Below are 27,406 nucleotides of genomic sequence, written 5' to 3' on the forward strand. Positions count from 1 at the left end.
ACAAATGAATTACTGTTTCCCTAATACTACTCTTAGTGTATTTGTTCTAACCCAGTCCCGTTTGGTTGCTGTACAATCGTCAGCCCAGCGAACCATCAATGGTCATCAATCTGACCAAACTACAGTGTTATTGAGTGAGGAACGTGTAAATAAGTCATTTGTCAAACGTAGTTATCGTTTTTATCATTGGCAAAACGCTTGCTATAAAATAATTGATTGGAGTTTTTCATGTTGTTGCAGAGTGCCGGATCTTCATTGATTGAAGAAAGAGTGATGCTAGGGATATGCTTCAGCGTAATCATTGTGGAAGAAATCCAGCCTTGAGCAGAAAAACAAGTTGATGTATGAACTCGGAATAAAATTATGAAAGTCATAATCTTGGCCTAGCAATCTTTGGCCAATAAGCAAAACAAATGGGAAAGAATACAAAAATCAGTAGCACTCCTAATCCCTCCAGTACAAACACTCCCGCAGTCAAACTAAACCGTCCTTTTTATCACCCACAAGCCTCAATCCTGGGCTCAAAGGAGAAGGCAGACATGAACTCCATCACTTCACCCTTCATATCACATGTTGGCAATTCAATCCATTCATTGCCAACAGAATCATAAAGAATGTACCTAAACAGCTCGCTTGAATTCAAGCATATCAATATCCGGTCACCAGCCCCAAGGCAGTTTATGTCCACCTTCTTGCCATAAAATTCATGGGCCATGGCCGGTGGCATTGCCCCGATTTGCTGCCAAGACCTGTTCCCTTCGTTGTATCGCCACATCCTGAGGCTTGCACTCTCGAAAAATTCCGATAAGACCACGACTATCATCTCACCTCTGCACTCCACTATGTCAACGGAGTACTCGGACCAAATAGGCAGTAGCCTCGGGTACTCGGAGAAGCACTTGCTTGTCAAGTCGCAGGCCACAACTGTCCCCGAGGAGCTTAGGAAATAGACAATCTCATGACCATTCTTGATGGTCATAACTGAGGAATATTGCTTTGATGGGCTTCTGAGCATATAGGTAGCCACCAGATTGCCTGCCTTACTAAGGAAGTAGACAGCATCCTCTTCGATCTCCCCAGAATCTTCGTGATTTTTGCTGAGCGGATTACCGTCATCCCATCTATTGAGTGCCGAATTGAAGGTTTTGAAATAGACCCTTGGGAATTCACCACACACCAATACAAGCTTGAAAGAATGGTAAGGCCCAGGACTTGATTGCATCACTATGGCATGAATTGTTTGGTTCTCAGTATGTGGGAGCTCACGGAAAGACCCTGTCACGGGATTGGACACGATGAAGTTCCCGGAAGCATTTCGGAAGCAGATCAAGCCACCAGATGAGGCCACGGGCATAAAGCTGAGGTCCTTTCGGAGGAAGGATGGGTGATTGAGTTGCTTCCACTTGGATTCGGCCGAGTCGAAGACGACCGATTTGTTGAGGCATGAGCCAACCATGAAGAAACATGGCTCACGGGAAGGAATCTCAGAGCAGGCGAGCTTGAAGCTCGTGGAATCAGCAACCGACTTCCACCTCTTGCAGACCGAAGTGAGGCGGAAGAACGCAGAGGTTGGTAGCCGCGAAAGCACCTTTTCAAGGAGGTCTTGATTGAGATCATCCAAGTCCAGGGTTCCATGATCTTCTTGGTATTCAAACTTCCTCTTTCGACTCAATCTTGAAGCACACAGATCATGGCTATCCATGTCGAGTAGCAACTTGTGGAGAGAAGCCTGCAATTACAAGAAAAGATAAGTGAAGTTATAAGCTACAGGTTATGCTTTAGTCTCTGTACCATATGCTCTTGGATGAATTAAAAAAGGAGCTTCAGTTAAGATTCGAGCGGAATCTTTAAGAAGTGAAAACAATATGCATGGTAAAAATAAGCATCTATCCACTAGTATCTACTTGTTAATTAATAGGCTTTCATTAGTTGAAGATAGCACAATGCCTCAAAGGTTCATGATTGGAGAACTTTTCATGGGAAAAATTGACCCTTCAGATTTGCCGAAGCGATCAGATTACTCCAAGCAAAGAGTGACCACTGAAGACCAAACTTCAGTGTGCTGTGGACTAGGAGCGATGAAATTTCAGCTCACACAGAAGAAGAATCAGTTAGAGAAGCTTCATCTTGAAACACTGACTTAGAGCAGGAAGAGGTAAGACAAACATGACCATCACCCACAAGCAGAAAACCAAAAAGGAAGTAAATTTAGCAAAAAAAAAATTTTCAGTACCCAGGCTCAAAGCAGCAAAAAGGAAGAGCCAAGCTCAAGAGCAGATGGAAAAAGTACCTGCTTGTTTGCTGCTGCCAGTTCTTGCTGCTACAATGGAAGTCTTGATCAGAAAGAACACAGAGAGAGAGAGAGAGAGTAGTGAGCACTGAGCAGTGCAATGTGATAGAGAAGTATTGGAGGGGGGCTTTTGGGGGTTTTAAAGAAGAATGGGGGTTGGACTTTGAAGAGAGAGACAACAACCCAACAAAAAAGTGGAGTGGGAGAGCTTGTGGAGGAAGAGTGCCAGGAAGGTTCCTTTTTATGCTCACTTCTCCCTTCTTGTTGGGTGTTGACACCAGTATTGGTGTAGTGAAATAGTGAGTTCTGCGTGCGTGCGCGCGCGCGCGCGCGTGAGAGAGAGAGAGAGCGAGGGAGAGAGAGAGAGAGTCCACCCACAAACAACAACAAAAAGAGTCCACCCACAAACAACAACACACGGGTGGTTATTGATTCTTGTTTAAAGAACCAAAAGGAAAAGAAAGACGATTCTTGTTCACGGGCATGTCTTCCTTTCGTATAATTTTCTTTATCTCACCAGGTTGGACCTGCGTGCTGTTTTGACTTTTCTTTTCTCCCCCTTGCTACAGCTACTGCTGACTCTAGCTACGGATGGCCTCGGATCCGGGTGTTAGCTCCCGACCCAGAAACCCAAAGCCTCAAGCAAAGCCTGCGCAACAATGTCAATGTGCGCACTTTATCTGAAAAAGAAAAGATGAGCGTAGTGTGCGTGTGAAACAGCGACGAGGAAAAAAGGGGGAGGAAAAAGAGAAAGGGGTAGGGCTTGGTTTCAATTTCTTTCGCATGTCAAGGGGGGCATTCCTGCTAAAGAAGGAGGTGAACATATGTTATTTAATGAGTAGGGTTCTTGGTTCTGACCTTTGGAAAGCCAAAGGAGGAAAGGATAAAAAAGCAAAGGCGAACCAAACTTATGCTTAACTTTGAGCCTCGTTGAGGAATCTTTCGGCTGCGTCTGCAAGTCAAAATGCCCAGAATCCAGGGCCATCGGCTCCTTCTCAGCTTCAGGAGAGAGAGAGAAGACGAGAAGAAGTAAAAAAATAGTTGTCAAGCAATTCATAGAAGAACAATAGGATTACGACACAAATAGTTCCTAAATTTTGGCTGAATGTGTAATATGATTTCTGAACTTTTAACTTATTCAATGCGGTGTATAAACTTTAGCCCAATATATAGTGTGGTCCATAAACTTATAATTCATTCAATATAGCCCTGAACTTATGGTACATGTTCAATTTAATCCTTGAACTAAATGAAAGTGTTCGATGTTGTCCTGTCATTAATTAAAGATCATGGACAATATTAAATATTTTTATATGATTTAGAGACTAAGTTGAATATGTATCAAAAGTTCATGAACTATGTCACATCGTACATTAAGTTAAAGTTCATGAATCATATTTCACGCTGAGTGAAAGTTTAAAAATCATTTGTGTCGATTTTCATACAAAAATAATTTGTTATTCTCAGATGAAATTAACAGGCTTCGAGTGCCGTCCTTTAACAAGACTCCAAAAACAAGAACGACAGATAAAAAAAAAAAACTGGGACTGGCCCCAACGGAGATGAACAGGGGCGAGAGATAAAGCCGCCGATTGCGATCTCTTTTCGCGCGCGGCCTCATATGCAAAGATGGGAGATGCTTAGTTTAAGTCCCCATGAGTGCAGAGATCTCGATGACAGCTGATCTGAGCCCCTCGATTAATAATAATTTCTTCGAACTCAAGAGGGTTCTTTTGTGCTTGTGCGCTGGTTTCAGACCCTTTGACTTTTAGCTCGCGGGTGGGACGATGCTGTCCGTTTTTTGGAGTCGATTTGTCCCTTTGTTTTTGGTCGTCGTCCTCTGTTCTGGCCCCGTGTTTCTGGGTCCTATGCTCCCCCTCGTACTTTGTTTCTTGGCCACCAGCGCCCTCTAATTCACATGTTCGCTCGATATAAGTAGGATTCGGCCGGTGCAGATAGATTGTAATACGGGTGACTGTTCGGCAGTTTTGTTGGGACCAACAGCTGCATTCAGTTGACAGAGAAATGTTCACGACTCGCTACATAAGTATCGACCACTCGGGTTCGTAGATATATAAGCGGTTATCGACGTATGGCTTAGGGCTGTACAGCCAGATCGGTTCTACTCAAAAACCGGTTGAATCTCGATTCCCAGTGAAGAACCACCCGAGAATTGAACATACTTGATCGAATTTGAAACTGGTCTCATAAAGTCAAAAAACCATAATTTTTCTCTTGATATATTTTTTTTCAGATACTTCGTGACTCTCTCGCCCTCGCTCATTCCTAACTCACCTTTGCTCGTTCAACCTCGTTTATCTTTTACTTTGAACGACTTTGTTGCTCATATTATTTTACTGTAAAAAAAATTAAACCAAAAAAAGGAACAAAAGAAAAACGGGTTCCCAGGGAGACCTTGGATCGGACCAGAGAAATAGAGTCGATTTCAAGGCAAATTCCTAGTTTCAAAAATTGAGAACCGTTTCTAACATGATAGGTTTCATGTTTCAGATGTTGAATCTACTCATCTTGGAACCGATCATCCCTAGGATGGCCAGCCTCGAACCAGCTTTCTTTTGAGAGTCGACTGATTGAAAGAAAGGATTGCGTTCAATTTAAAAGATAAACTCTCTATCTCGGATATTGGTCGCTACTTAACATGGGGTTTGGAAATTTTGAGTTTATGACATCACGAGAGATTCTTGAAGTCCGGACGGCAATATGGGGTGTGTTCAGGTTGGTGGTGGTGGTGGTGGTGTTAGACTAAAGCATAATTATTTATGCTTGTCCATTTATTTGGTCACTTCTTCTTTCCCCCTCCTTATCTAGTGTCTAGCACTTTGGACTAAGCAAGTTTAATTGTGCTCGAGTCTATCCAATTGATCGTGCCCATTATCGTTAACTCTGATATTTGTTATTAGGATTTATATTATGATTATACACAAAGCAATTCGTGAAAGGGGTTAAGGTTTTTATTAATTTAATTTTGGGTTCTAGATTTTGTTATTGGAGTCTAGGATTTCACTTTAATTAATTCATCGAGTGTCTTAAATGCTTTATTGCTTTCTTGGGGCTTTGACTCCATTGGAACCAAAAAAAATAAACGGGTCATTTTATAATCATGTGGGATCGATGGCTTTACATTTTAATCTAGTTTTCTTGGCAAGAAAATAACAAGCATAAGTCCAAAAATTACTCTAAACGGGCTTATAATCTGCGTTATGAAAAATGAATCATCGTTAAAAATAAGAACTTCACATGTGTCTATTTTTAAAAACTACTTGTCAAATATATTCGCTTATCACTTGTGTTGTACGTAGACTAAATATCGAAATTATTAACCACTTGTATTTCTAGAACCTCTCAACACCTTTGGATCCGCCTTAGGCCAAAGGCCTCTTGGAAATGCAATTGTATCTTCCCAAAACTCTCCAAAAAATTTGTCAAATGGTACTTTACACTCCTTAGGAAAGTGGTTCCCAAACGCACTATTAGAAGCCCAAAATCTCTTGAGAAAGCTGAACCAAACGCTGTATAAAACCTTTTGTTGGACCACTCGAGTCACATGTGGTAGTCATAGCAAGCTTATTATGTAATTCTTTTAGTCTTCTGATATATAAAGTGTTATTTATTGCTCATGACAATTTAGACATTAGTTTGTGTATCCTCCAATTTTCATTGTATAATCCCTGAAAGAGGTTTAAATGACAGTTTATGCAGTTCCATACAACTATACTTGATTGTGTTTGCCCTGATCTAGTGGAGTTTTGTGACTTGTGAGCTGAGAAGTTCGGTTGCATTGGATTTCTGTTCTCTCCTGTTATCCTCACGTCAGGGCGTTGAACAAAAATATCATCTTTTTGAGAGTAAAAACGGGGATAACTTGAAAAGAAGAGTGAAATCTCATGTTTTTGTAAAGAAACGACGCAATAGAAGTTATGCCATAGAGATGGAAATAAGATGAGTGAAATCCTCAAACCCCATCCTAACTCCAAAGAAAACAGTCAGTAAATTTCCAGTAAGTAACAGCTCCCTCTTAAACAACTGCAATGGAAAATGTCTCAGAGATTGAGCGGCCTTGAAATAGCACGAATCGATCTCTCAAACACAAAGTGTTCTGACAAGGCAAATGTAATGCGTTTTATAGTAAAGGACTTCAGAGCAATCATTTCCGTTTCGAGTACTCGGCAGGGAGTATGGATGTTACAGTTAACGGAATATATTGATCGGAATTGCGAATTTATCAAGTTGCCTTCTAGCATAAGAAGCCTTTCATCGTGTCACAGATTCCTCTGTCCAATTGTTTGAGCTAGGTTCGCAGCAAAGATTGAGTAGTTGCCTTGCAAGACAAAAGAAACACGGAACACATGATCTGCAGAAATAATGACCTTACATTGCACTGATCAGAAAGCCCAACGTATTTGAAAGCTTAACTCTAGCCGAATACAAGTTAAACTCAAGTCGTCCCACCAAATTCACATACGAGGCCATGGATGATGCATCGCCAGAAAGACACATAATTACAATATGAAATCCAGCTCTCGTTTTTAATGATTAAGGTTTTTTTGGATGAATCACATTCAACTTCACTCAGAACTGCATAAAGCTAAATGTTTGATATTTGAAGCCGAATCACATTTAGTCCTGATTTGCATCTTCTAGATCTTCATCCTCTGGGACGCCTCGAAGATACAGGACATTGTTACATCTGCAAAGAGGGAGCGGGGGCGTGTAAAAGAAGTGAAGCTTCTGAACACCGAGCTTACTCCACGAGAAAAACTCAGCAAACATCAAAATTTACAATTATATAAGTGCCCAGCTTACCCAAGTAGGAAAAAAAATGAGAGTATATGTTGACCACCCTAAAGGGTCCACATGCATGATGCAACAACTATCAAAATCAGAACTACTAAAGCATGCAAAGGCCACAGGGAAGGACAAATAAGGTCACTCATCAAGAGATCGGTTTTACTGCTCCTGTAATCTCCCGTTCTTGCTCAGGACAGACATAAAATATAACAAAGAACTTCAGCTTGCCAAAAATATTGATGAAGACTTCTTTTCTCCACCACGTTGGAAGTTACCTGATCAGAATCTCTCCCAGACTTCCAGTGAATTGTCCATCTATGTATTCTTCTGTGTTGGCAAGCTGCACAAGTTTTCAGATTAAGGAAATCCTTGAGAATGTTGACAATTACCAGGAAGAGCTACCAAGCCCATGAAGTTAACCGGACATGCAACCATCATAAAAGAATGTATTTACAAATCAGTCAGAAGGTACAAACCTGCAAATTCATGTAGGAATCCACCGAGACAAGAAAACCTACAAAACATATAACCGAAATCATACTAGGTTAGTCAACAAAAGGCACACTTACATCCGTAATTGCAGCTAAAGAAGCCCATCATATATTTATCGCAGGAAATACATAGTGGTAAAGTTTCCAATCGGAAAAGTTCAGAAGATTGCTGGAATTACCTTTGTATTCCATGCCCCACTTAAGCTTCACAATAACTGGCTTCCCAGTCAAGTTGTTCAAGAAAGGTTTAGGATTAACTGGAATAGTCTGCAGTGTATGGAAAACTAGTTATAAAGCGGATGAATACTATAACCACCAATTACGAAAGTTCAGTGACTCGATTGACGATCTCCGGGAGCATGGTATTAGTGGAAACGCCTCAAAATGGCAGGAGCGAATTCAACAGAAAATGGCAACAAACACCTCTTTTTTCTTTAATTCTGACTTAACAAGCAAAGTAAGCAATTTTCCTTACCAAAAAAAAAAAAAAACAAAGTAAGCAATTTCTATGCTTTCTCATTCTCTACTCGAGCATTTGCAAATCTTTAAAGGACAAATTTTTATCCAGAGAGAGAAGTGGGCAAACATATACTATGTTAGAGATCAACCGTGCGACTAAAGACTATATAGATTTAAACAGCTAGACATATTCATCCGAAAAGTAAAAGAGAAATCTCATGGAACAAGATTTGAAGGACCAACTTTCCGTATCCCACCGCATCACTCCGTCTCTTCGATACCGATATTCAATTCTTACACCAAAAATATTCAACCATTTTCGTCGGAGAAACAGCTAGAAACTGGCTAATATCATCAATTCCAGCACAGCTTAAGACCGAGCACGAAAACTCCCAACGAAAGTAAGAGCTTTCACCGTGAAAAGAACCAAGCAATGCCCATTTCGCTACAGCCTTCGAAATGCAATGTATCGACCTTCGAATGCACGAGAAATCGAAACAGATCCACCAAATTGCACACCACACGAGTCCATGCGTGAGACGTAAACAAAGAAAGAAAAGGACTCGCGAAGCGAATCAGAGCACTCACGGCCATCGGAAGAGGAAGGAGCAGAGGGAATTTTGGGGGGTTCGCAGAGAAGGAAAGGCGCGAGGATTCTCCTCCACTTGCGCAGCTCCGCTTGCCTCCGAATCGCGGGAAATTTTAGGGTTTTGCCAGCTTCAAATTTTCGTTGAAGAGATGAAGTTGGGTGGGCTTTTTACTTTCGATTTCCTCTATTGGCCTGCTACATGATGAGGTTGGTGAACCCAATGACGTTCTTTCACTTTTGAAAAATGACACAAACAATCATTGAACTTTAATAAATATTATTCCTAAACTTTTAATTCGTTCAATATAATTCCTAAACTCTAACTCAACATGCAATGTAATCCTCGAACTTGTAATTTGTTCAATGCGATTCCTGAACTTTTGGTACATGTTCATTTTCATGTACGAAAAGAAAACTTGCTTGTGTTTTCCCTAAATATCATCAAATCTTAAATAAATTTTTATCAAATTAAATTCTCGCAACTTACATACTTTTATAGATTGTAAATAATTTATGTTTTTTAAGTTATGGGACCCAAGCTCTGATGCTTAGGTCCCTTGGGGTGCTTGAGCTCGAGCGCCAAGGTCTTGGACCCAGTCAGAAGAGGACCCAAGCAAGGCCATTGGGGCCATTGGGGTTCGAGGGCTTGGACACCACTGCCAAAGGCCTGGGCACGAGCACCGAGGTCTTGGACCTAGTCTTGAGGGACCCAAGCCCGATCACCAAGTCTTGCATTTGAGTGCCAAGGATCCTAACTCGGGCGTCAAGCTCGATCTTAGGAAATTTGGGTTCGATTGCTACGGTCCCCAAGCCCAAATGTGGAGACCATGGTTGCAGGAGCTAGAGTTTCTTGGGCCCGCCACTTGGAATCCAAGCACCAGTGCCAAAGACTTTCTGGTGCTTTTGGTTTGGCTTTTGAGGAAAGTCTTTGAGAAAAATGCAAAAGACTTGAAGTCAAAGGAGTTTTTCGAAATACAAGTAGTGTTTGGTAAATTACAGTTTAAAAATGGATTACGAAACAATTTTATTTCAATTGATGTTTGGAAAAATCACACTTTGTAAACGACTTTTGTGAATGTTCTTTTAAAGAAAAATCTCAAAACCTGCGAAGGGCTCAACGGTAGGGCGACGGCCTACTAACGGCCTGTTGGCAGCTAAGCCCTTCGCTGGCGACATCGTATGAGGTGAGGACAGTTCTGAAATCAGAAAAGTTTAGCGAGGGTAAAGTTGGAAAAAAATATATTAGCATACCAGAAATGCTCAAAGCCTAAAACATCTCCGCAAATTGAAACAAATCCACCAAATTGGGCTTAGCCGCCGGCAAGTCGCCGAGCCCTTCACCAAATTTGATATTTTATCTTTAAAAAATCAACAAAAGTTCTTTGCAAAGTGTGATTTTTCCAAACATCAGTTGAACCAAAGTTGCTTCCTAATACATTTTTAAAACTCGATTTTACCGAACACTGCTTGCGTTTTCGAAAAACCCCTTTTAACTTCACCTTATTTTCCCCCCGTGTTTCACAGTTTTCACGGCCGGGTATTCAAATTTCACATTGAAACTCAGCTATATCTAGATCCTTCACCCAATGTGGAGGGAGCATTGGAAAAAACTCCCATTGCATTCTCCTCCTCCTCCGTCTTCATCCTTCTCCAAGCACAAGAAAGCTACATCCTCCTTGCCGAACTGGGCCCAATCTTCAATTCAGATCGTTCCCCCCAAACTGGGCCGAACCAAAAATCGCGCCTTTCCACGTCCCACCGCTCCAATTCCTACGCCAGAACCCAGAAAAATCGAGTCTTTGCACACGATACTTTCACGAACTACAACGTGTGCAAATGCAAACGCCGTAGGTACCCACGACAACAAAATGGCGCAGAATTTGCTGACGCTCCGCAACTCGCAGTCTTCTCTGCTCCTCCTCCCACGAGAGCTCACCTTCTCTTCCCTGCGGCAACACCCTCGAGCTGCCCGATCTCGCCTCCAGTTCTCGCTCCCCGGGACACCCATTTGCTGCAACTTGAGCGCGAGGCCGAACCGCTCCGTGGGTCTTAAAGCTCCGGGGGTTCTGTCGGCGGATTCCGCGACTTCGGCGGGCGTACTCACCGTTGACCCGGAGGGCAAGGGCGTAGGCGCGGAGCCGGACGCGACCAGCGGCGGCGGGTTCGGCGATTTGGGCGACGGCGGTGGAGGCGGCGGAGGAGGCGGAGGAGGAGGAGGAGGAGGAGGAGGAGGAGGCGGTGGTGGTGAGGGAAAGGGCGAGGGCGAAGGGGGGTCGTCGGAGGACGGTAGCGAGAAGAAGCCGGGGATGTCGATGTCGCAGAAGTTGACCCTGGGCTATGCTGCACTCGTTGGAGGTGAAAGTCATGCCTCGCGTTTAGCTTTTCCTTGATGTCGTTTTTACAGTGTAATTTCATTCGATGGTTTCTTTGTTTGCTGTTTATTAGAGACTGTTACCTCCTATATTTTGTTTCTCTTTGTGCTGGTTAGGCATTTAATTTAAGGTTAATTTATGGAGTTGGATTTGAGCTTATGGAGTCTTGAGCGTGGATTGTGTCGAAGTTCTCTTTTCATTGGTCTTAGTATGATTGAAGGGATAGGCATCTTCATTGTGAATGTCATGTGTTGGTGTGTGTGGAATCAATAGTTGCATTTCCATGGCTGACTGAACTTAATCTCGTAGGGAGGCCATTAATCTGCGGATCATATGTTAGTGTGTCGAGAATTTAATTTAGTAGTAGTAATGACGTCACTAGTCATATCACTTTCGCGATGACTAATTAAGCTTCATATCTGATGTCACTTGGGCTCCATAGTTGGAAGAGTAGGCAAGGTTTGACAGAAACTATTGGGATGAAATGTCTTAAGTAATTACATTGATTGTTACCGAGGGATTTCAATAACGACTTGTTAGATTGAGTAGACAACTATTGAGACGGTTGTATTTCTGCTTTGCTGTTGATACACTCTCTGTAGCCATCGTAAGAAAAATTTGCAGACGATGATTTCTGATGGATTTACAATTCATTTGTAACTTAGATTTGCTCAGAACAGTGGAATGACCTGTAATTGCATTAGCTAAATAACCAATACAGAAATGATGAAGAACAGTTCATCTCACATTAGCTGCTTTACAAGTTGCAGTATTGCGGGGATATATGTCGGTCATACAACTTTTGAATATCTTCGACATTTTGAATAAAGCAGCTCTTGTCAGTGTGCTTTCAAGTTTCCTGTGCTCTCGCAAGATCTCTTGCAGCAACACGTCTTCCTTCTTTATAATCCTCCATAATTTTGCTGTGTTTGCTTTTCTGGATCTGGAGTTCTCCTCCTGTTCATCTTGCAGTTGCTGCCTTGATCTAACCATGGTTCATCTTTTACAGTGGGTGGAGTCATGGGGTATATGAAGAGTGGAAGTCAGAAGTCTCTTGCTGCTGGAGGTCTGTCAGCCGCAGTATTGTACTATGTCTACACTCAGCTTCCATCTAATCCAGTTTTTGCATCTTCTATAGGGCTGGGTGAGTGATCTTACTTGCTTCAGAATTGTTAAATTTATTCTTCCTAGAATGCTTCAAAATCATTTGCTTCATTGACTTTTGCAAAAAATGGAGAAAAAGGTTCTTCCATATTGATTTTGGGTTGCGTAATCTAAACTATCGATGGACGAGGAGCCTATATTCCTTCTGTCACAAGTGACATTTGGGCCCTTTTGTTTTTTTTGGATAGTACATCTAAATAATAACTATGGTTTTTGAAAGGGACATTCATATTACTATAAATTGGCAAATGTTTGATATTTGGCTTTAATATTAACGAAGGAGACAAGTGTCTTGAGAATTTCCAAACTTCTCAATTGTCTAGCAGCTGCAGCATTTGGCTTTCCTCTAGTAATTTGCTGCTTGCCAGTGCTGCCTTAAAAAGAATTAAGCGTTCAGAACTTTATCACCACATAAGCTTGAGCATAATTGTAGTTTCTAGAAGTTCTAAGTAATTTTCTGGAGCAAGCATCTCACCAGATCTGGGTGATATTGTGCACCGAGTTACTTGAATTATCCCGGAAAAAGCTTGGAAGATTATGAGGACCGGGGTAATTAGATTAAGTTTATAAAAGAGGACACTTCTTAGGATATTAACAATGTTATTTGCATTCCTCTTCTGTTGCGTCTTTTCTTCTCCCTTCTTCTTTTATGATGAAAAATTATCCTCTTACATGTGTGTTTATGATTGAGACTTGTATGTACCTTCTCGATTTCCAGGTATATCAGCTGCCCTTCTGGGAGTAATGGGCTCTCGCTTTAAGAAATCAGGGAAGATATTCCCAGCAGGTGTAGTATCCGTGGTCTCTCTGGTTATGACTGCTGGCTACTTGCACGGAATTATGCGGAGTGTTCACTAAGATTATCATATGTCCAGTTGAAGCGGTTGTCCGTCCCCTCTTCGTTTGTTTACTGAGATAAAAAGGAAAACAGCAGCTGTGTCTCATAGCTAGTGTGTCTGTTTTATGTTACAGTCAAGACCATTATCACAGCTACATACTTCGGTCCTTTTCTCTTGTTCTTTGTGGTTTTTTTAATCGAACTCATCATGGTTAGTCTAGCTCGTATGGTCAGTTGACCTTGTTTTTGTTTAAACGAGAACAGTGCTGTGGCGGATCAGACTATGTTTCTTCTTGTGGAAATTGCGAGTCTCTGAACCTTCTGTTACTGCGTTTGCTGCTCCATTTCCTGTTTCCAAGCATTCGTGTCTTTATTTTGTTGTCAAGTACGGATTTGATATTCGAAGAGTTGGGCATCATGCTTCTTGCCGTGGTTGAATCATATAAATGCATGCTAGGAGAGAATGGAGGAGTTTCTGCAGCTAGATAACAGATGCTTTCGTATCAGGAATTTTGTTAGGTTCGTTGCCGGTCGAGGAATGTTTTTATGCATGTATTGATCTGATGACAGTATAGAAATCGGGTTATCATGCCCGGCTTCTTCCGTACATATCATGTGATCCAAATGGTGTGAAAAGATTTGTCTCCGCTGGCTCGGTGAACTTAACATTTGCTGGTTACTCGCCGTGCGCTCCTTTCGTTTTCACCAGGTTTGTCCATAAGAGCTTGTGTTGCGTGGATTCGCACACGAGAGCGAGAGTGTGTGTGTTTGTGCGAACGAGCGTGAGAGAGAGGGACAGGATCGTATCCTTAAATCACGATGAACCAAGGAAGCACCCTGAATTTCTTACCTATAGCTTTGGACAAATGCAAGCACATTAAAGACCTAAAAGCGAATATAATGGGAAGTGACAACTGTTTCAATGAATTAATAAAGAGAGCATGCGCCAGCCAAATGCATTTTGCCAACTCACCCCCCATCAACACAGAAGCAAGTCACCTATCCGAACAGTTCCAATTACAGAAATCAGTATTAATAAATACTATTTAGCCAGAAAAACGACAAAAGAAGATAAAGGAAAAGGAAAGAAATCAACCACCTAACACCATGTTTAAGCAGACAAAAGATTTCAACTGCCAAAGCCAACGTGGAACAATCATCGCCTATCCGAAGCACTATCAGACATTATCTACACGTGATGATATTAAACTCCATTTTAGAGACCAACAATGCTGTTGGGTGAGCTTGAGCAAGATTATGAAAGTACATTACATTACACGGACAAAGGAAGACGCGACTACGTAGCCATCCTTCATTAATACGACGGCGATCAGAAACTAGTAACATGTTCGTGTCCTAAGACAAGTCATACATCAGAGTCCAACATGCTTTGCATTAGTGCAGCTGACACAGAAACATCCGGGGTAACAACACCGGCACACACGCACAAACACGCGAACGAACATTAGATACATAATGACACAAGACATGTTAACGCTATAAGATAGATAAAGCTCATGCAAGCAGCGCTGTGGCCTTCAGCTGATTCTCTTCCTGAGGCACCAGGGGCTTTTCACCACAACTGACATCAGAGGAAGCCATCGTTCCGAGACCAATTTGTTTGTCTTCAGCCAGTTTTGATCCTGATGGATTTGCATATGGTGTCTTGTTCACCAACCTGCCCCCAAATGGAAAACGAAACGGCACAAGAAGAACAACTTACTCAGCTTGTTTTACCCAACATTTAGTTGCACTGATCAGATGCATATGTGATGGAATAAAGTTCTGCTGCTAAAGGTTGGATAAAGTATGATTCTGTTTAAAGCTTGATCAATCTATCACTTCAAGCTTGCCTATAGAAGGCAACAAGTTAAGAACGGTTGCCATTCACTTGTCTGTGAAATTAAATATCGAATTTTGGGACGAAGAAATGTTTTTATGATGTTTCAAATAGAGAGAAAGCTTTTGCTTTCCTTCATACCTATCCCGCCGTTTCTCAAAGAACCGCTGCAGGGAGTGCCTCCTTGCAATTGGTAAATCTGACCCAAGATGTGCAAACAAGGAACTAGTCAAGCTACAGTCGTCATTATGGCCCATAAAAAAGCTAAAGATATCATATTATGACCATCAGGAATGTAGTTGCTATCAATTAGTCAGAGTCTTGTGAGCAGATTATTACCAGCTTGCAATTTGCAAAGCGGGTTTTGCTGCATTGGGTGGATCTGAGGCTTGGGTGAAGCCAAAGCAGTGGCAGTACTTTGCAGTGAAGGGGACCTTGTAAGAGCTGGTGAAGAGGGGCCGTAGCTCCCGCTGCTCTTCATATCCCCAGGCTTAGCCGCTGCCGCAGCAATTAGCATGATTTCACGGACCTAAACATGCGATACATTATCTTTATCAACATGAAAATCAATATCAGTAGTTTAAGCTTGAGGAGAGGCCAACCTTTTCTGGCGGGATTGCATCAAACACGCTGACATTTCCACCATAAAAGATGGTAAGCTGAGTTGACATTGCCGCAGCCCTAAAAATATCGAAGGCAATATAGTTCACAAAATTGATCGAGGAAATTTATATTAGGATTGCACATCCAAAACAAAAGAAGTAACCATTAATCAGAATATCGTGCAGACATTGGTGAGAATCTGTTTCTAGGGTTAGTTCAAACCGGAGGATTAGGACAAAGGTAAATGAAGGAAGCATCCGCTGAATTACTGCTTGACCTATTAAATGCTCAAACTAGACTCCAAAAAACTTTCGTTGCTTGAGGTAAGAACAACAGAGAATCTTTCCCTTTAATTCATATAATAATTGGAATGTTATGTATTGTCTTCTTCATCCAAGAAGGTTCCTACCACAGACTCTGACTAACCAACAAGGAAACTGCCAACCTACAGGACGCAAAAAGCTATCAGACAACACAATGATCAAAGCCGACGACCCTCTTTGATGAGCACTAACAAAACATTCCGATCTTGAGTGAAATTCACTCGCATACGGGGGACAATACGAAATTGATAAGCCATCACTTAGGGAATCTCCTCTTCTTTCAGCAATATGCTCCTGCATGACTGGAATGCACCTTTTTCTTTGTCAAATTTACAAACAAACTTCAAGTTCTTTTGACCAAATTGTGAACAGTGGCCGCCGACAGGCCCACTCATGAATAACCCGAGGTCAAAAGGCAACATCTTTGTTTGGTTGGTTCAACCAAATCCGTGCCCCCATTTCTTCTTCCCCAGTTTTTCCACAGTTTTATCAATCAATCCCCTTCAATTGCTTCAGATTAGCCAGATGGGTCACTTAACCACTCTCCCAAAAAAAGGGGAAAAAACCATCTTTCAACTCTCCGTCAAAACACTCTCCTGAGACCACCATTCGAATTATTCTTCTCCACCAAATAATAATTTTACAGAGAATAACTGCAGGCAGAGATAAAAAAAAAAAAAAAAGAAGTAAAATTTCCATCTGTGCCGTTTCAAATTTAGCAATTTATTTGACCCGAGAAAAATCAGCTCAGGATAAACCACTTAAGCTCCTTAAAGTTAACACCAGCTTAGGTTTTCATTCTTTCTAGAAAATTCACGACAGAGAGGAAAAAGGAACAAACTTGACAGCACCTGTTGCAGGTGGCACCGTTCGTCCAAGGCTGGACCATGCTCAGATCGGGAGATCCAGCGTCGCCCTGCTTCGCGGCGTCGTTCTTGGCACCACCCAGAAGCAGCTCGTCCGTCTCGCTCGAGCTCTCGCTCTTGGCCTCCCCGGAGCTCGCCTTGTCTTGAACCACCTCCTCCTCCTCCACAGGCTTCACATCACCAGATTTCCCTTCCATCTCTTGAATGAAACCTCACAAAAACAAGACGCTCGACCAGCCCTCTCCTTCACCTGGATCCTTCTCTGCCTTCAGCCTAGAGAGAGAGAGAGAGAGAGAGAGAATTGAATCCCAGCTTTGCCAACAGCCGGTGTTTCTTGCTTGTCTTCCTTCCCAAAAGAACCGAAAGTTCAGTCATTGATCGAATTTTCGCTTTCTACTTTTTTTTTTTTCCCGAAACTCCTTTGGATTGGCGACGTGTCGGGGTGGGATTGGCCGGAGGGAGCTGTAGACACGATTCTGGGGAAGCAGCACGACCCAGTCGCGGTATTCTCGTACGGAAACGCCGTATTTTTCAACGAAACGCGGGCGTGGCCGGTCGCCATTGGTTGTCCGTGCGATTGCCGGTTTTAAGGAGTCTCCTCGCCCCTTTTTTCTAAGTGAATGAAACCACCCAAGATGGGTCGACTACTGTGACCAGTCAATTCTCATGTTTTTTTTTTTTTTTATAACCGAGATGTCCGGAGCCAATTACCATACAAGACCTCGATTATTCCTCGAGTAGACAGGACAAAGAACTCCACCGCCACGACCCCGCACTTAAACATGCTGCTCACTGTGAACCGAACCTGGGACCAGTGCGCCTAACCGCACAATCCCAAGTACGCCCTAACCAACTGAGCTACCTATGAGTGGGTGGTCAATTATCATGTTGTTTCCTTTACTTTAGGAGAATAAAGTAACAATGGTCAATAGACATGCGACCTTACTAATAAAGAGATTAGGAAGATAGGGATACTCTCGCTCTGCAAGAGGCAAAGTAAAAATCAAAAAGTGAGAGGGGAGTTAGAAATAGAATAGACAAAAAAAAAAAACACCACTCGAGATAGATTGGTTAATTCTCGTGTTGTTTTCGTTAGAATGATGTTCTTTACTTTAGGAGAAGTAGCAATGAAAAAAAAGTTTTATGCAGCAATGAGAACTAGGTTTACTAATTCCAAATTATGGATCACGTCGCCCGACAAGAGAATTTTGGACGCGAGGTGATTCTTTAAAATGATCCACGGATCTCGAATGAATCCCGATCTACTGATCGATTCCGCCCTGGAAGTATGCATAAGTGATGCATCTTAGGCTCCGCTTGTTTCGCGAAAAATATAACGTTTTCCAGGAAGTTATTTTTCAGGAAAATGATAATATTTTTCCAGTGCTTCGCTAAAACCTGAAAATGAACTAGAAAATATTTTCCGTCATTTGGTTAGATTTTCCTATATAGACATATCTTTATTCAGGCACTGGTGATTTGCGCATGGGCAGCCAGGAAATTGAGTACGGGCACCGGGGCCTCTAGTTCGGCCTTGATGGACCTTGACTCAGGCATGGGAACCTAGTCCTAGACATGAGCACGGGCATCGATCTCAGGTCCGATCTTGATGGACCCGTGCCTAGCCTTGATAGATCTAGGCCGGGTGTCAGGGACCCGGGCCCAACCTTGATGGACCCAAGCCTGGCCTCGATGGACTCGGGCGCAAGTGGTGAGATCTTGGGCCCGGGAGCCGAGGACCTGGGCACGAGTGCCAAGGTCCCAAGTTTGGCCTCAATGGACACAGGCTCGGCCTCTAGACTCGGGTTTGCTACTAGGGCCCAAAAACAAGCGTTTAGATTCCCGTGCTCAAACATAGGTTTTCTGGTCCAAGCGCTGATATTTAATCATATTTTGAAAAATGATATCCGATTTTTTTTTTAAAAAGAAAACGATTTTCATGAATTTAAGAATGGATTTTCCGTTAATTAGGAAAACATTTTCTGTTAACTCGTTTTTTTAAGTGATCCAAATGCTAGAAAATAAGAAAAATATTTTCCACGAAACAATAAGGAACCTTAATTTGTCGTGCATATCCAGAAGTCTTGTAATGCTAACAACAAGAAGTGAGTTTTTTACCATCATGCGATGTTAATTAATGTATTTTCGCTAGTCAAGCCAGAGGTACACATAACGAGGCACAACATATCCAATGCTATATTCCCCGGCTATTTCCAAAATTAGTCAATGAGTTATTACCAAAAGATTAAAAGTTACTAGCTATTAAAGTGATAAAAATTGCCCTTTCCTTTAGAGAAATTACAAAAAGCATTGAAAACTTTACTCATTGCTGGTTTTATTGATGCTAATGCATCAACACCGACGGCCACCAGGGCGCTCTTGTCTGGGCCCAGAGCAGTCAGCAACGTGCCACCACCGTCACCTCACCACCTCCATAGATCTCTTGCCCTGACTTTTTATTATTTTATTTTTTTTAGTATTGTTTTATTTTGTGCCTCCTTGGAGCCGTATGCCCATAAAAGACGGGGGAAATTGATCTAGGGAAAATGATACGAATAATTCTTAAATTTTGGTTCAATATGCAATATCATTCTTGAACTTTCAATTCGTTTAATATGGTCCTCGAGACATTCCTCAATGTTTGATCTAAACCCTAAACTTTTGAACGAGATTATAAGACAAACAAACCTACGTCATTCGATCATTTGACAAATGCTACGAACTAGTTTTGCCTAATATTTTTTCGGTTATTAAGGTAGCTTGTCTCACCCTGGAGGGTGGGAAGAGTCGAGAACAAAGTGGCAAAGGGGTGCGTAAGGCGTGGGAATCTACCGAACAATTTAGGCCAAATCATGAAGAAAGCTAAAAAAGTGCTGCTTGATAGGGCCTAAGTAGTGTTAGGTAGCTGGTCAGGTAAAGGCATGCCAAGCCCCAATGATGCTTAGCTGGTCTTTTCGATGATTAGACACACTGGGGAGTGAGACACGACCTTGCTTGACCACGGAAAGATAATCGAAGAAAGTTTGAAAAGCACTGTGGCATTAGAATATAACTTCTTTTATTGGCATGGCCCCTCTATTTATAGCTTTCCCATCCCATAAGATAAATTTTCTATGTCCATCCCGGGCGTGGGTCTCTCTCTTTTGATATTGAAAAAACAGTGCATTCAAAATCTGGAAACACGAGTAAGGAATGCTATCTTATAAATACTTTCAATTGGTTCAATTGAGTTGTAAACACTTCAAAAAGGGTAATCAAGTTATTTCACGAGAATTAGAGGATTACTTACGCATCTTTTAAAGATTGCATGCGTGACATCGTCAAACTACACCTGTTAACATAAGCTTTGGGGATTAATTACCTTCTTCAATAGAGGTTTAACACCCAATAATATGAATATAAAAGACAAAAAACCTAATTAAACATCTCCCAAAAACTCTTCCCTCTTTTGAAGCTTTCTCGTAAGCTCTCGGCTTTGGGTTCTGAAGGTGAAAACCTACTTAGTCTTTGGTTTTCCATTTCTTTGCTTTGATTGTCATTTTTATTCGTCTCCCGTTCTAATTTGGGAATTTGTGAGTGTTAATAAATTTCTGCAGCTGAACTTGGGTGAACGTGGAGACCAGTTTGACCATTTGTCCGGTCGATAGCTATCGAGGAGGATGTCCGTGACGTGGCGGATCCGTTCTCGAGGGATGAGAGTGTGCCTTTTAGTTGCAGATTGTGCTTTGTTATTTGCATTATGGCATTTATTTTGTTCCATAATTATTTGGGATTTGCTAGGCTCTAGCATTATTCCGAGAAGTGAATGTAATCTTTCTTTCGACAAAAAAAAAAAAAACACCTAATTGAACCAATTGAAAATTTTAAATCTCGACTGTACTTTTCGATAAATATTTAGATATTAATTGAATAAATTGAAACGTTTACAACTCAATTCTATTTCATAAACGATTTACTTTTCATTCTCTGTTTAATCTAAATCTTGCAGCTCCCGCAGTTCGAGTCCGACTTTTCTTGGAACTTTCGAAATCGATACCTAAATTCATGCATAATTCTTTATAGCTTTTAAAATGCGAATAATATCTTAAATTTTGATAAGAAGATAAGAAAAAAGTCACCTTTGCTTATTTTTTCACTGTAGTAGACGAACATGATCGGATCGTTGGATCGGGTGCGAAAGCGGGTTGGTTTTAGCCCGCCCACCGCAAAAGCAGAACACGTCAATTGTGCTCCAAAACCGAGACCGGACATGGAAGCCATCCATCGAAAGCTCGCAGTGATCTCCTCCTTCGACCTCCACCCATTTCCAAACATATAAAAGCCCGAAGAACCCATCCGTCGTGTCCATCGAAACGGCCATCGAAGATGGAGCCCCCTCCCTTCCAAGAAGCAGCCCGCTGCGATGTCTGCAAATGCAGCTTCAACACCTTCAGGCGACGCGTAAGCTCCTTCCTCTTGCGAACCTCTTGCTCTGCTCTGTTCGATGATTTGCCGATGTGGGTCGGCGATGGTTGTGTTCTTGAATCCGAGGCGTGAGTTGCGTTGTCTTTCGAGCTTGATCATCGATGTGGAAAAAATGGTTACCTAGCTTGATTATCGATCGTTTGTGTTTGATGGATCTCGTGAGGCGCGGGATCAAATTCTGCAGTGACTGCTAATTGGAAGTTGATAGAAAAGGGCTCGTTTTTTTTTGTGGATTGATCGAGCATGTTCACGGATGGCTTCTCTAGACTCGCTTATAGACCGACCCTTTTTGGGTTTTAAGGCTAGAGTTGACATTTTTGGATCAACGAGTCATTGCTTTGGTGGGTTTGTTATGTAAATGGCGACTTGCATCTTTGTGGGTCTCTTTTCTCCTCGCTAGCTGCTGTGCATGTGAATTCGCTGGCCTGTTATAATTAAAACCCGTAATGCCAGAATTATGTTCCCTGGTCGATGCTTGAAACTTGAAGAGTGCTGCCTGTAGGCCAAACAGAAATTACTGCCTTGCTTTAGAGGCGAGAATGCGGCAATTATATACAAGAGCTATCGTGGAGGATGTCTAGCTTCCATTGGTTAGGTTTTTATAGCAGTAGTACGAGGAACTTGCTCGAGGCAAGGGTGGGCAGAGTGGTGCATAGTATGTATGTGGAAGAAATCAATAGCTGGAGATAAAAGTGAGATTGAACTGATTCTTTATTGCTTCATGATTTTAGGGAGTTGATGTGTCAAGGCCTGCATCTTTGCTTTACCATCACTTGATCTCATACCTTGTTACCGCATGGCACTGTCTGAGAATGCTCATTAACTGGGATCTGCTTTCTGCTGCTTTATAAATTGCAAATCGACGGGTTAGTGTGGGCTCTATGAAAGCTTATGAACTTTACACAAGCAGATGCTCCTCTAACCTTGTAGCTCTCACTTCATTCACGCATTGTTTGATGATGACGTGTTTTTCCTTTTCTGTTTTGTTTTGGGAGCGTTGAAGAGTAAGTGCTGTTGTCATGTGAAATGGGGCTTTTAATGTAGTCTAGAACCTCAAAAAGTAACTACTCATTCCAGTTCGCCATTTGCTTCAGCATCATTGCAGATGCTGCGGAAGGACCTTGTGTTATGAACATTCATCAAATCAATTGGTAAGGCCTCTCATCTTGGTCTCAACAACTAATATTCTTTGTACAGCTCCTTTTTTCGCTCATGAATCTTAATTAATTCTCTGTGTGAAATTCAGGCTTTGCCACAATTTGGTATCCACTCACTTGTCAGAGTTTGTGCAGATTGTTATAACAACCCTTCTCAGTAAGCGAGACTATGCTGCTTTTTTCAGAGTCTGTAGTGTTCTAAATATCTGTAAAAGTATTTTGAAAATGGGAAGCTTCAACTTGTTTTTTCATTCCATAAAGTTCTTGTTTCTCTGTTACTTAGGGTTGTTCTCATTCTTGCAAGTATGCTTGCTCGATCATCATTAGACATCTGGGTCCTCACACCATAGAAACCGGTATAGCCACAAATATTTGAGATTGAGCTGCCAGAAATTCTCCCTATATGGGTAAACATCTGACTGGCATGGTCACTAACTAATGCTGTGCCTGTTTCCTCTGTCCTGGTCTCTCTCTCTCTCTCTCTCTCTCTCTCTCTCTCTCTCTCTCTCTCTCACACACACACACACACACACATGAGCGCACGCGTGCACACACACAGAGACACGCATGCACGCACGCACACGCACACACACAACCTCAAGTCGCTTATGGGTATAGGCGGAAGAGATCCATTGCCGCTGAATTGTGGAATATTAAGTGGTGGCGGCTATCTTATGATTCTGCAGACAGGTTAAATAATGACACCATCCTCCAATATGAAAATTGAGCTACAGTTCCCTGAGCATTCATCCCAATTTTTCACCATTTAGTTTTCTCTATCCAGACAATATAAGGTTGTTGATTATTCTTATTAAGGTTAGGTTACTGTCGCTTGTATAGTATTTGTCTTGCCTTTAGTTGATTGGTCTTTACATGTTGAAGATATTTGCTTCTATAGAGAACTTGTAAGCTCGATCCTTATTAGAAGAGAAACTTTTGATGTACTTGTCAACTAGTGTTGTACCTTCTGTTTGCTGAACACTGTAACCCAAAAAATGTGTAAGATGGCAGGAATCTGTTTGATTTACATATCACTTCCCGTTCCACCTTGCCTGTTCCAATATTAAGAGTAAGTTCAGAGAACTAAGACTGATGACTGCTATTGTTTTGGTAATAAGCCTTTTCGTGGAAATTTGTCTACTTGGATCTGTGGTTCTATACTATCTGTCATTTGATGAGATAAGGTCGGCAAAGGGTATTAGGATGATAGTCAAACAAAGAATCTTGCAGTTTACTTTATATAAGGGATCAAACCAGTTGAACTAAAGGAGATGTGAACGTACATTATTGCATTTGAGTCCTAAATTCCACTCCTTTTTTCCCTCCTGCAAGATGCAATAGGCACATCCCTAGTGAAGGCCGTGAAGCTCACTGTCCTCTAAATCCCTATTTACATGTATATTTGATGCTTTTACACTTCTTTCTTTATGTATCATGGAAAGATTACGTGTGGCTAGAACTAGCCGCTGAAAATATCTCACATCGTGTAGATTTTCCAATATTTGTACTAGATATATAATTTGCTTTTCAATATGTTTGGAGCAGACCTGCAAAGGGTGATAGACAAGCTTCAGTAGAGGGAGTCGATCATGTTACAGATTCAGTTTCTAAATTAGACATCGGTGATGTAGTTCCAGAGGAAAAACCAATTGCAGAACATCAAGCTGGCCAAGGTGTTCCAGACTGCAAATGCGGGATGCCTTTATGCATTTGTGAAGCTCCTGCCCCATTTGTCGATACGCTTCACTTACAGGTATGAAGTATGAACAACTTTTAAGTTACCAGAAGTGTGTGCACTTTATAATTGCTGTGGCATCTCTCTTGCAGACAAAAACCACTTCCACTACTTCTCAGTCAAGCCAAAGACCCAAAAGGGACCCTGTTCCGAAGAATAGGGGCTCCACCTCAACCAGCAATAATTCGTAAGTAACATATTAATTCTACTTCAAAGTATACTCATCTTCTTGACCAAGTAAAAAAGTATACTCATCTTCATAATTGACTGTTTACCGTTGTGTGTTCATCCTGCACATATTTTCTAGCAACCCAAATTTTTTATCAAACTGTATGGTGGTCTAGATAACAAGATGTTAACACCTTTGCTCCCTCAATCTTTATATAGGAGGAGTACAAGGTGAGTATAGATAATTATCTTCCTTTAACATGAATGTAATGTTGGGCAGTTGGAGTTGCATAGATAATTCAAGTTATTGTTTTAGCAAAAGGCAAAGACAATATGCTTGACTCGCTCGTAATGTCATATCACATATGCACCGTCTCTGTCAGCACTTGTGTGTGTGTGGCCGGCCTAGTTTCCCTGTAGGGGTGATATTTTCCTTGAGCAGGGACACATACCTCTCACTTGCTGGCATCCAAGAAAGCAGATAACTTTTTTTAATTAGTGACAACTTCTAAGTATAAAGCCCAAAGATATCGGTGAGACTAAGCTCAATGGCTTGAGGGACGGAGGTGGCGTGTATATAGAGGCCCAAGGCACGCCAAAAAGGGAGGTCTAGACGGCGTCGCTTTCCGCGGAACCAGGCATATATGTACGTGACTAAAAAAGCATGTAGCTACTAGTGTAACTGCCGGTTTATGTGGAGTTCATCAGGTTATATCCTTCTTGATTAAGTGTACTGCACAACTCATGATTACCTAAGGTCTTCACCTCGGATATGCGGATAGGCATATAATGAGGATAGATGGTAGTGAATTACCACGGGTTTATGAACTACTGCTTTTTTTCTTTTGTTTTTTTGTCATGGATATGCTAAGGCTCTATGATTGTTTTTATATTACAGATCTTATAAATCATTTCCCTTTGCTCTCTCTTTAGTACAACAAACTTGTATCCCTGTAAAGTGGTTTCTGGTGCATATACAAGCAACTTACTCTCTTTAAAGCGATTTTGTATTTCCTCCATAACAGTTGAACTTGTCTGGAAATAGATGCAGGTGTTGGTTTCCATTATCAGTGTACATCAGAGCCGTACCGTTATTCTGTCATTTTTTATGATAATTAGCTTTTTACGCAAAATTTGCAGGTCAGTTTTGAATGCTGGTCAAGTTTCCAATGGCGCTCCAGAGAGACCTAAGATGGATTATGATGTAAATGGCGAGGTATTTGCTGCTGCCTGCTACATTAAGAAGGTGGATTATGTATTGTGAAATCTTAACAGTATATTCCTGTGCCTAGGGTCTAAGGGAAGCAATAAAGAACGATGATGCTGCTGCAGTTAAGAAACTTCTCAGTGAGGTATTGAGCATCTGTTTCTAGTCATAAGGGAAGTTATGAAGTCTTGTCGTTGCACGTTCATATCCGGTGACTATAGTGCTGAAGTAAATACATTCTAGCCCTCTCACATTGCAAATTACTGTAAGAATTTTGTAAATGAGTGCCCCCGTGGCATTTATTAAGCAACCAAATAAGGAAAGTCGACAATTAATCACTCTCTTCTCTCATTATATCTTCTCGTGGTATATGTAATAATGACTAGATAATGGTAACATTTGTCATTGACTATGCTTAACAGGTTTGGTGGGGCACTTGTTAACAAGATCCTTACTTTATAAGGAACTTAAATATTAATTATGTGTCCCATTTTGACTCTTCAGTTTCAACCACTTTTTTGGTGGTCCCCTGAGACTCTGAATTAGCAGTTAAATCGGTCCCATTCATCGGTGATCCAAAGTGAAAGATAATGAGGCGTTAGAACTATATTTGTACTGTGACCCACGATGAACGGGATATGGTCAAACTGAGCTTTTGAATTGTAGCGGCATTTACAAACAAGTGCATTTTCATTTGCACAATAATCCTTTATTCTTGTCGTTGTCGATAAGTCAACTTTTCGCACATAAGATGTAATGCTGCTTTTCTGCGTGCGTGCGTGTTAAAGGTGAATGTCTGTTGTATAAAAATTGTAAATAAATATCATGTTGGTCAATTGCTATCCTCGAAGAAATGAATTTGTTCTCTTTTTTGGGGTTATGGCATGTTTTTGTTCATCTGATCTGTATTTGACACAAAATACACAGCAATTACACGTGTATTGACCTTTTGACTAATATAGCTAAGAGAATGTGGAACTGATTGTTGTCATGCTGGCAGGGAGTGGACCCTAATTACCGTGACAGACAGGGAATGTCTTTGCTGCATTTGGTACTCTCTCTCTCTCTCTCTCTCTCTCTCTCTCTCTCTCTCTCTCTCTCTCTCTCTCTCTCTCTCTCGTTTTAGTTATTTGAGAATGTTGTGTATTCTTGCTCTGTTTGTGCAGGCGGCAGTTTTTAACCGAACCGACGTTGCTTTTATCCTTATGGAGCGGGGAGCAAGCTTGGATTACAGGAATGCACAGGGTAACCAGTCATACCCCTGTACTGTACAAAGTTGTTGATTCTCCTATGAATTAGCACCTAGCTGTAGAACTCTAAAGTTTAAAATTTTAGGAAAAAAAAAATGCATCAGTTGCCTATGCCTGTATGCCATGCGGCTGCTAAGAAGCTAGATGTAAGTTAAAAAAGGAAAAACAGAGAATTGAAAACCTTGGTTGAGAATGGCCAACCTGACTTGAGGTGCTTGATGTCCAACATTTAGAACTGTATGATGTATGTGTTTCAGTGTTTTGGGACGATCACAGCAAAAATAATAAGTTGTAGAATGAACAACTTGCAGTTTCCCTAATTTCGAGCCGCATTTTTGTTGGCCAATTCTTTTTTTGTCTTTAGGAGAAACGCCTTTGGATTGCGCACCGGTCACTTTGCAGTACAAGATGCGGCAGAAAATGGAGGAGGGTTGCTAGTACCAGTCTGACTTGCCCCAAATTTGTTTCAAAGGAAATACTTGCTTAATGCTTGAAGTGTGCTTGTTATCTTTATCACTATAAGGAAATGTCTAATCGACACCATCGACATGTTTGATTGGCTATTTTCGGACGGTTAATGAGAGCTCTTTTCTGAGGCAAATAATCTGCTCAATTATGATGGGGGGCAAGATAGCTTTGCCCTGGATTTTCAAATCTCTTTCGTCTTTTTACAGAATGAATATTCTTGAGTTGTGCTGAGGATATCCTTCACGGACTTTTTACCCTTTTATAGATTAGAAGGAACCAAGTAATTAGTACACAACCGCGTTTGATGCTTTCT

General features: G+C 41.5%; 5 protein-coding genes across 6 annotated transcripts; 2 read left to right on the forward strand and 3 right to left on the reverse strand.

Annotated features, from left to right (window-relative positions):
• Positions 1-320: 320 nt before the first annotated feature.
• Positions 321-3,065, reverse strand: LOC115671343 (F-box only protein 13). The gene is made up of 2 exons (XM_030592889.2): positions 2,291-3,065; positions 321-1,729 (listed from the first exon to the last, which is right to left on the reverse strand). Exon 2 carries the CDS (start codon positions 1,700-1,702, stop codon positions 497-499), a length of 1,206 nt encoding a protein of 401 aa, XP_030448749.1. The 5' UTR covers positions 1,703-1,729; positions 2,291-3,065; the 3' UTR covers positions 321-496.
• A 3,598-nt stretch (positions 3,066-6,663) lies between these two features.
• LOC115671230 (probable small nuclear ribonucleoprotein F) lies at positions 6,664-8,794 on the reverse strand. The gene is made up of 5 exons (XM_030592734.2): positions 8,638-8,794; positions 7,770-7,857; positions 7,576-7,613; positions 7,375-7,439; positions 6,664-6,998 (listed from the first exon to the last, which is right to left on the reverse strand). The coding sequence occupies exons 1-5, from the start codon at positions 8,641-8,643 to the stop codon at positions 6,929-6,931; spliced, it is 267 nt and encodes an 88-aa protein (XP_030448594.1). The 5' UTR covers positions 8,644-8,794; the 3' UTR covers positions 6,664-6,928.
• A 1,525-nt stretch (positions 8,795-10,319) lies between these two features.
• LOC115671024 (protein FATTY ACID EXPORT 2, chloroplastic) lies at positions 10,320-13,339 on the forward strand. Of its 2 annotated transcripts, XM_056320873.1 has the most exons (4): positions 10,322-10,822; positions 10,853-10,993; positions 12,020-12,154; positions 12,893-13,339. In XM_056320873.1, the coding sequence occupies exons 1-4, from the start codon at positions 10,507-10,509 to the stop codon at positions 13,030-13,032; spliced, it is 732 nt and encodes a 243-aa protein (XP_056176848.1). In that variant the 5' UTR covers positions 10,322-10,506; the 3' UTR covers positions 13,033-13,339. The 2 variants fall into 2 exon arrangements, with proteins under 2 accessions (XP_030448325.1, XP_056176848.1); XM_030592465.2 differs by having other exon boundaries at positions 10,320-10,993.
• Positions 13,340-14,292: 953 nt separating this feature from the next.
• On the reverse strand, positions 14,293-17,003 carry LOC115671025 (protein TIFY 3B-like). Its single transcript, XM_030592467.2, has 5 exons — positions 16,630-17,003; positions 15,455-15,533; positions 15,192-15,381; positions 14,994-15,051; positions 14,293-14,690 (listed from the first exon to the last, which is right to left on the reverse strand). The coding sequence occupies exons 1-5, from the start codon at positions 16,839-16,841 to the stop codon at positions 14,528-14,530; spliced, it is 702 nt and encodes a 233-aa protein (XP_030448327.1). The 5' UTR covers positions 16,842-17,003; the 3' UTR covers positions 14,293-14,527.
• Positions 17,004-20,852: 3,849 nt separating this feature from the next.
• Positions 20,853-27,327, forward strand: LOC115671023 (uncharacterized). The gene is made up of 10 exons (XM_030592464.2): positions 20,853-21,084; positions 22,203-22,259; positions 22,355-22,422; positions 23,811-24,018; positions 24,093-24,187; positions 25,309-25,384; positions 25,461-25,520; positions 26,376-26,426; positions 26,542-26,620; positions 26,990-27,327. Exons 1-10 carry the CDS (start codon positions 21,010-21,012, stop codon positions 27,061-27,063), a joined length of 843 nt encoding a protein of 280 aa, XP_030448324.1. The 5' UTR covers positions 20,853-21,009; the 3' UTR covers positions 27,064-27,327.
• The last annotated feature ends 79 nt before the right edge of the window (positions 27,328-27,406 follow it).

This window comes from Syzygium oleosum, unplaced genomic scaffold, assembly GCF_021117445.2.
Source record: "Syzygium oleosum isolate NSW1041296 unplaced genomic scaffold, Sole_v2.1 Sole_v2.21, whole genome shotgun sequence".
Lineage (NCBI taxonomy): Eukaryota > Viridiplantae > Streptophyta > Magnoliopsida > Myrtales > Myrtaceae > Syzygium > Syzygium oleosum.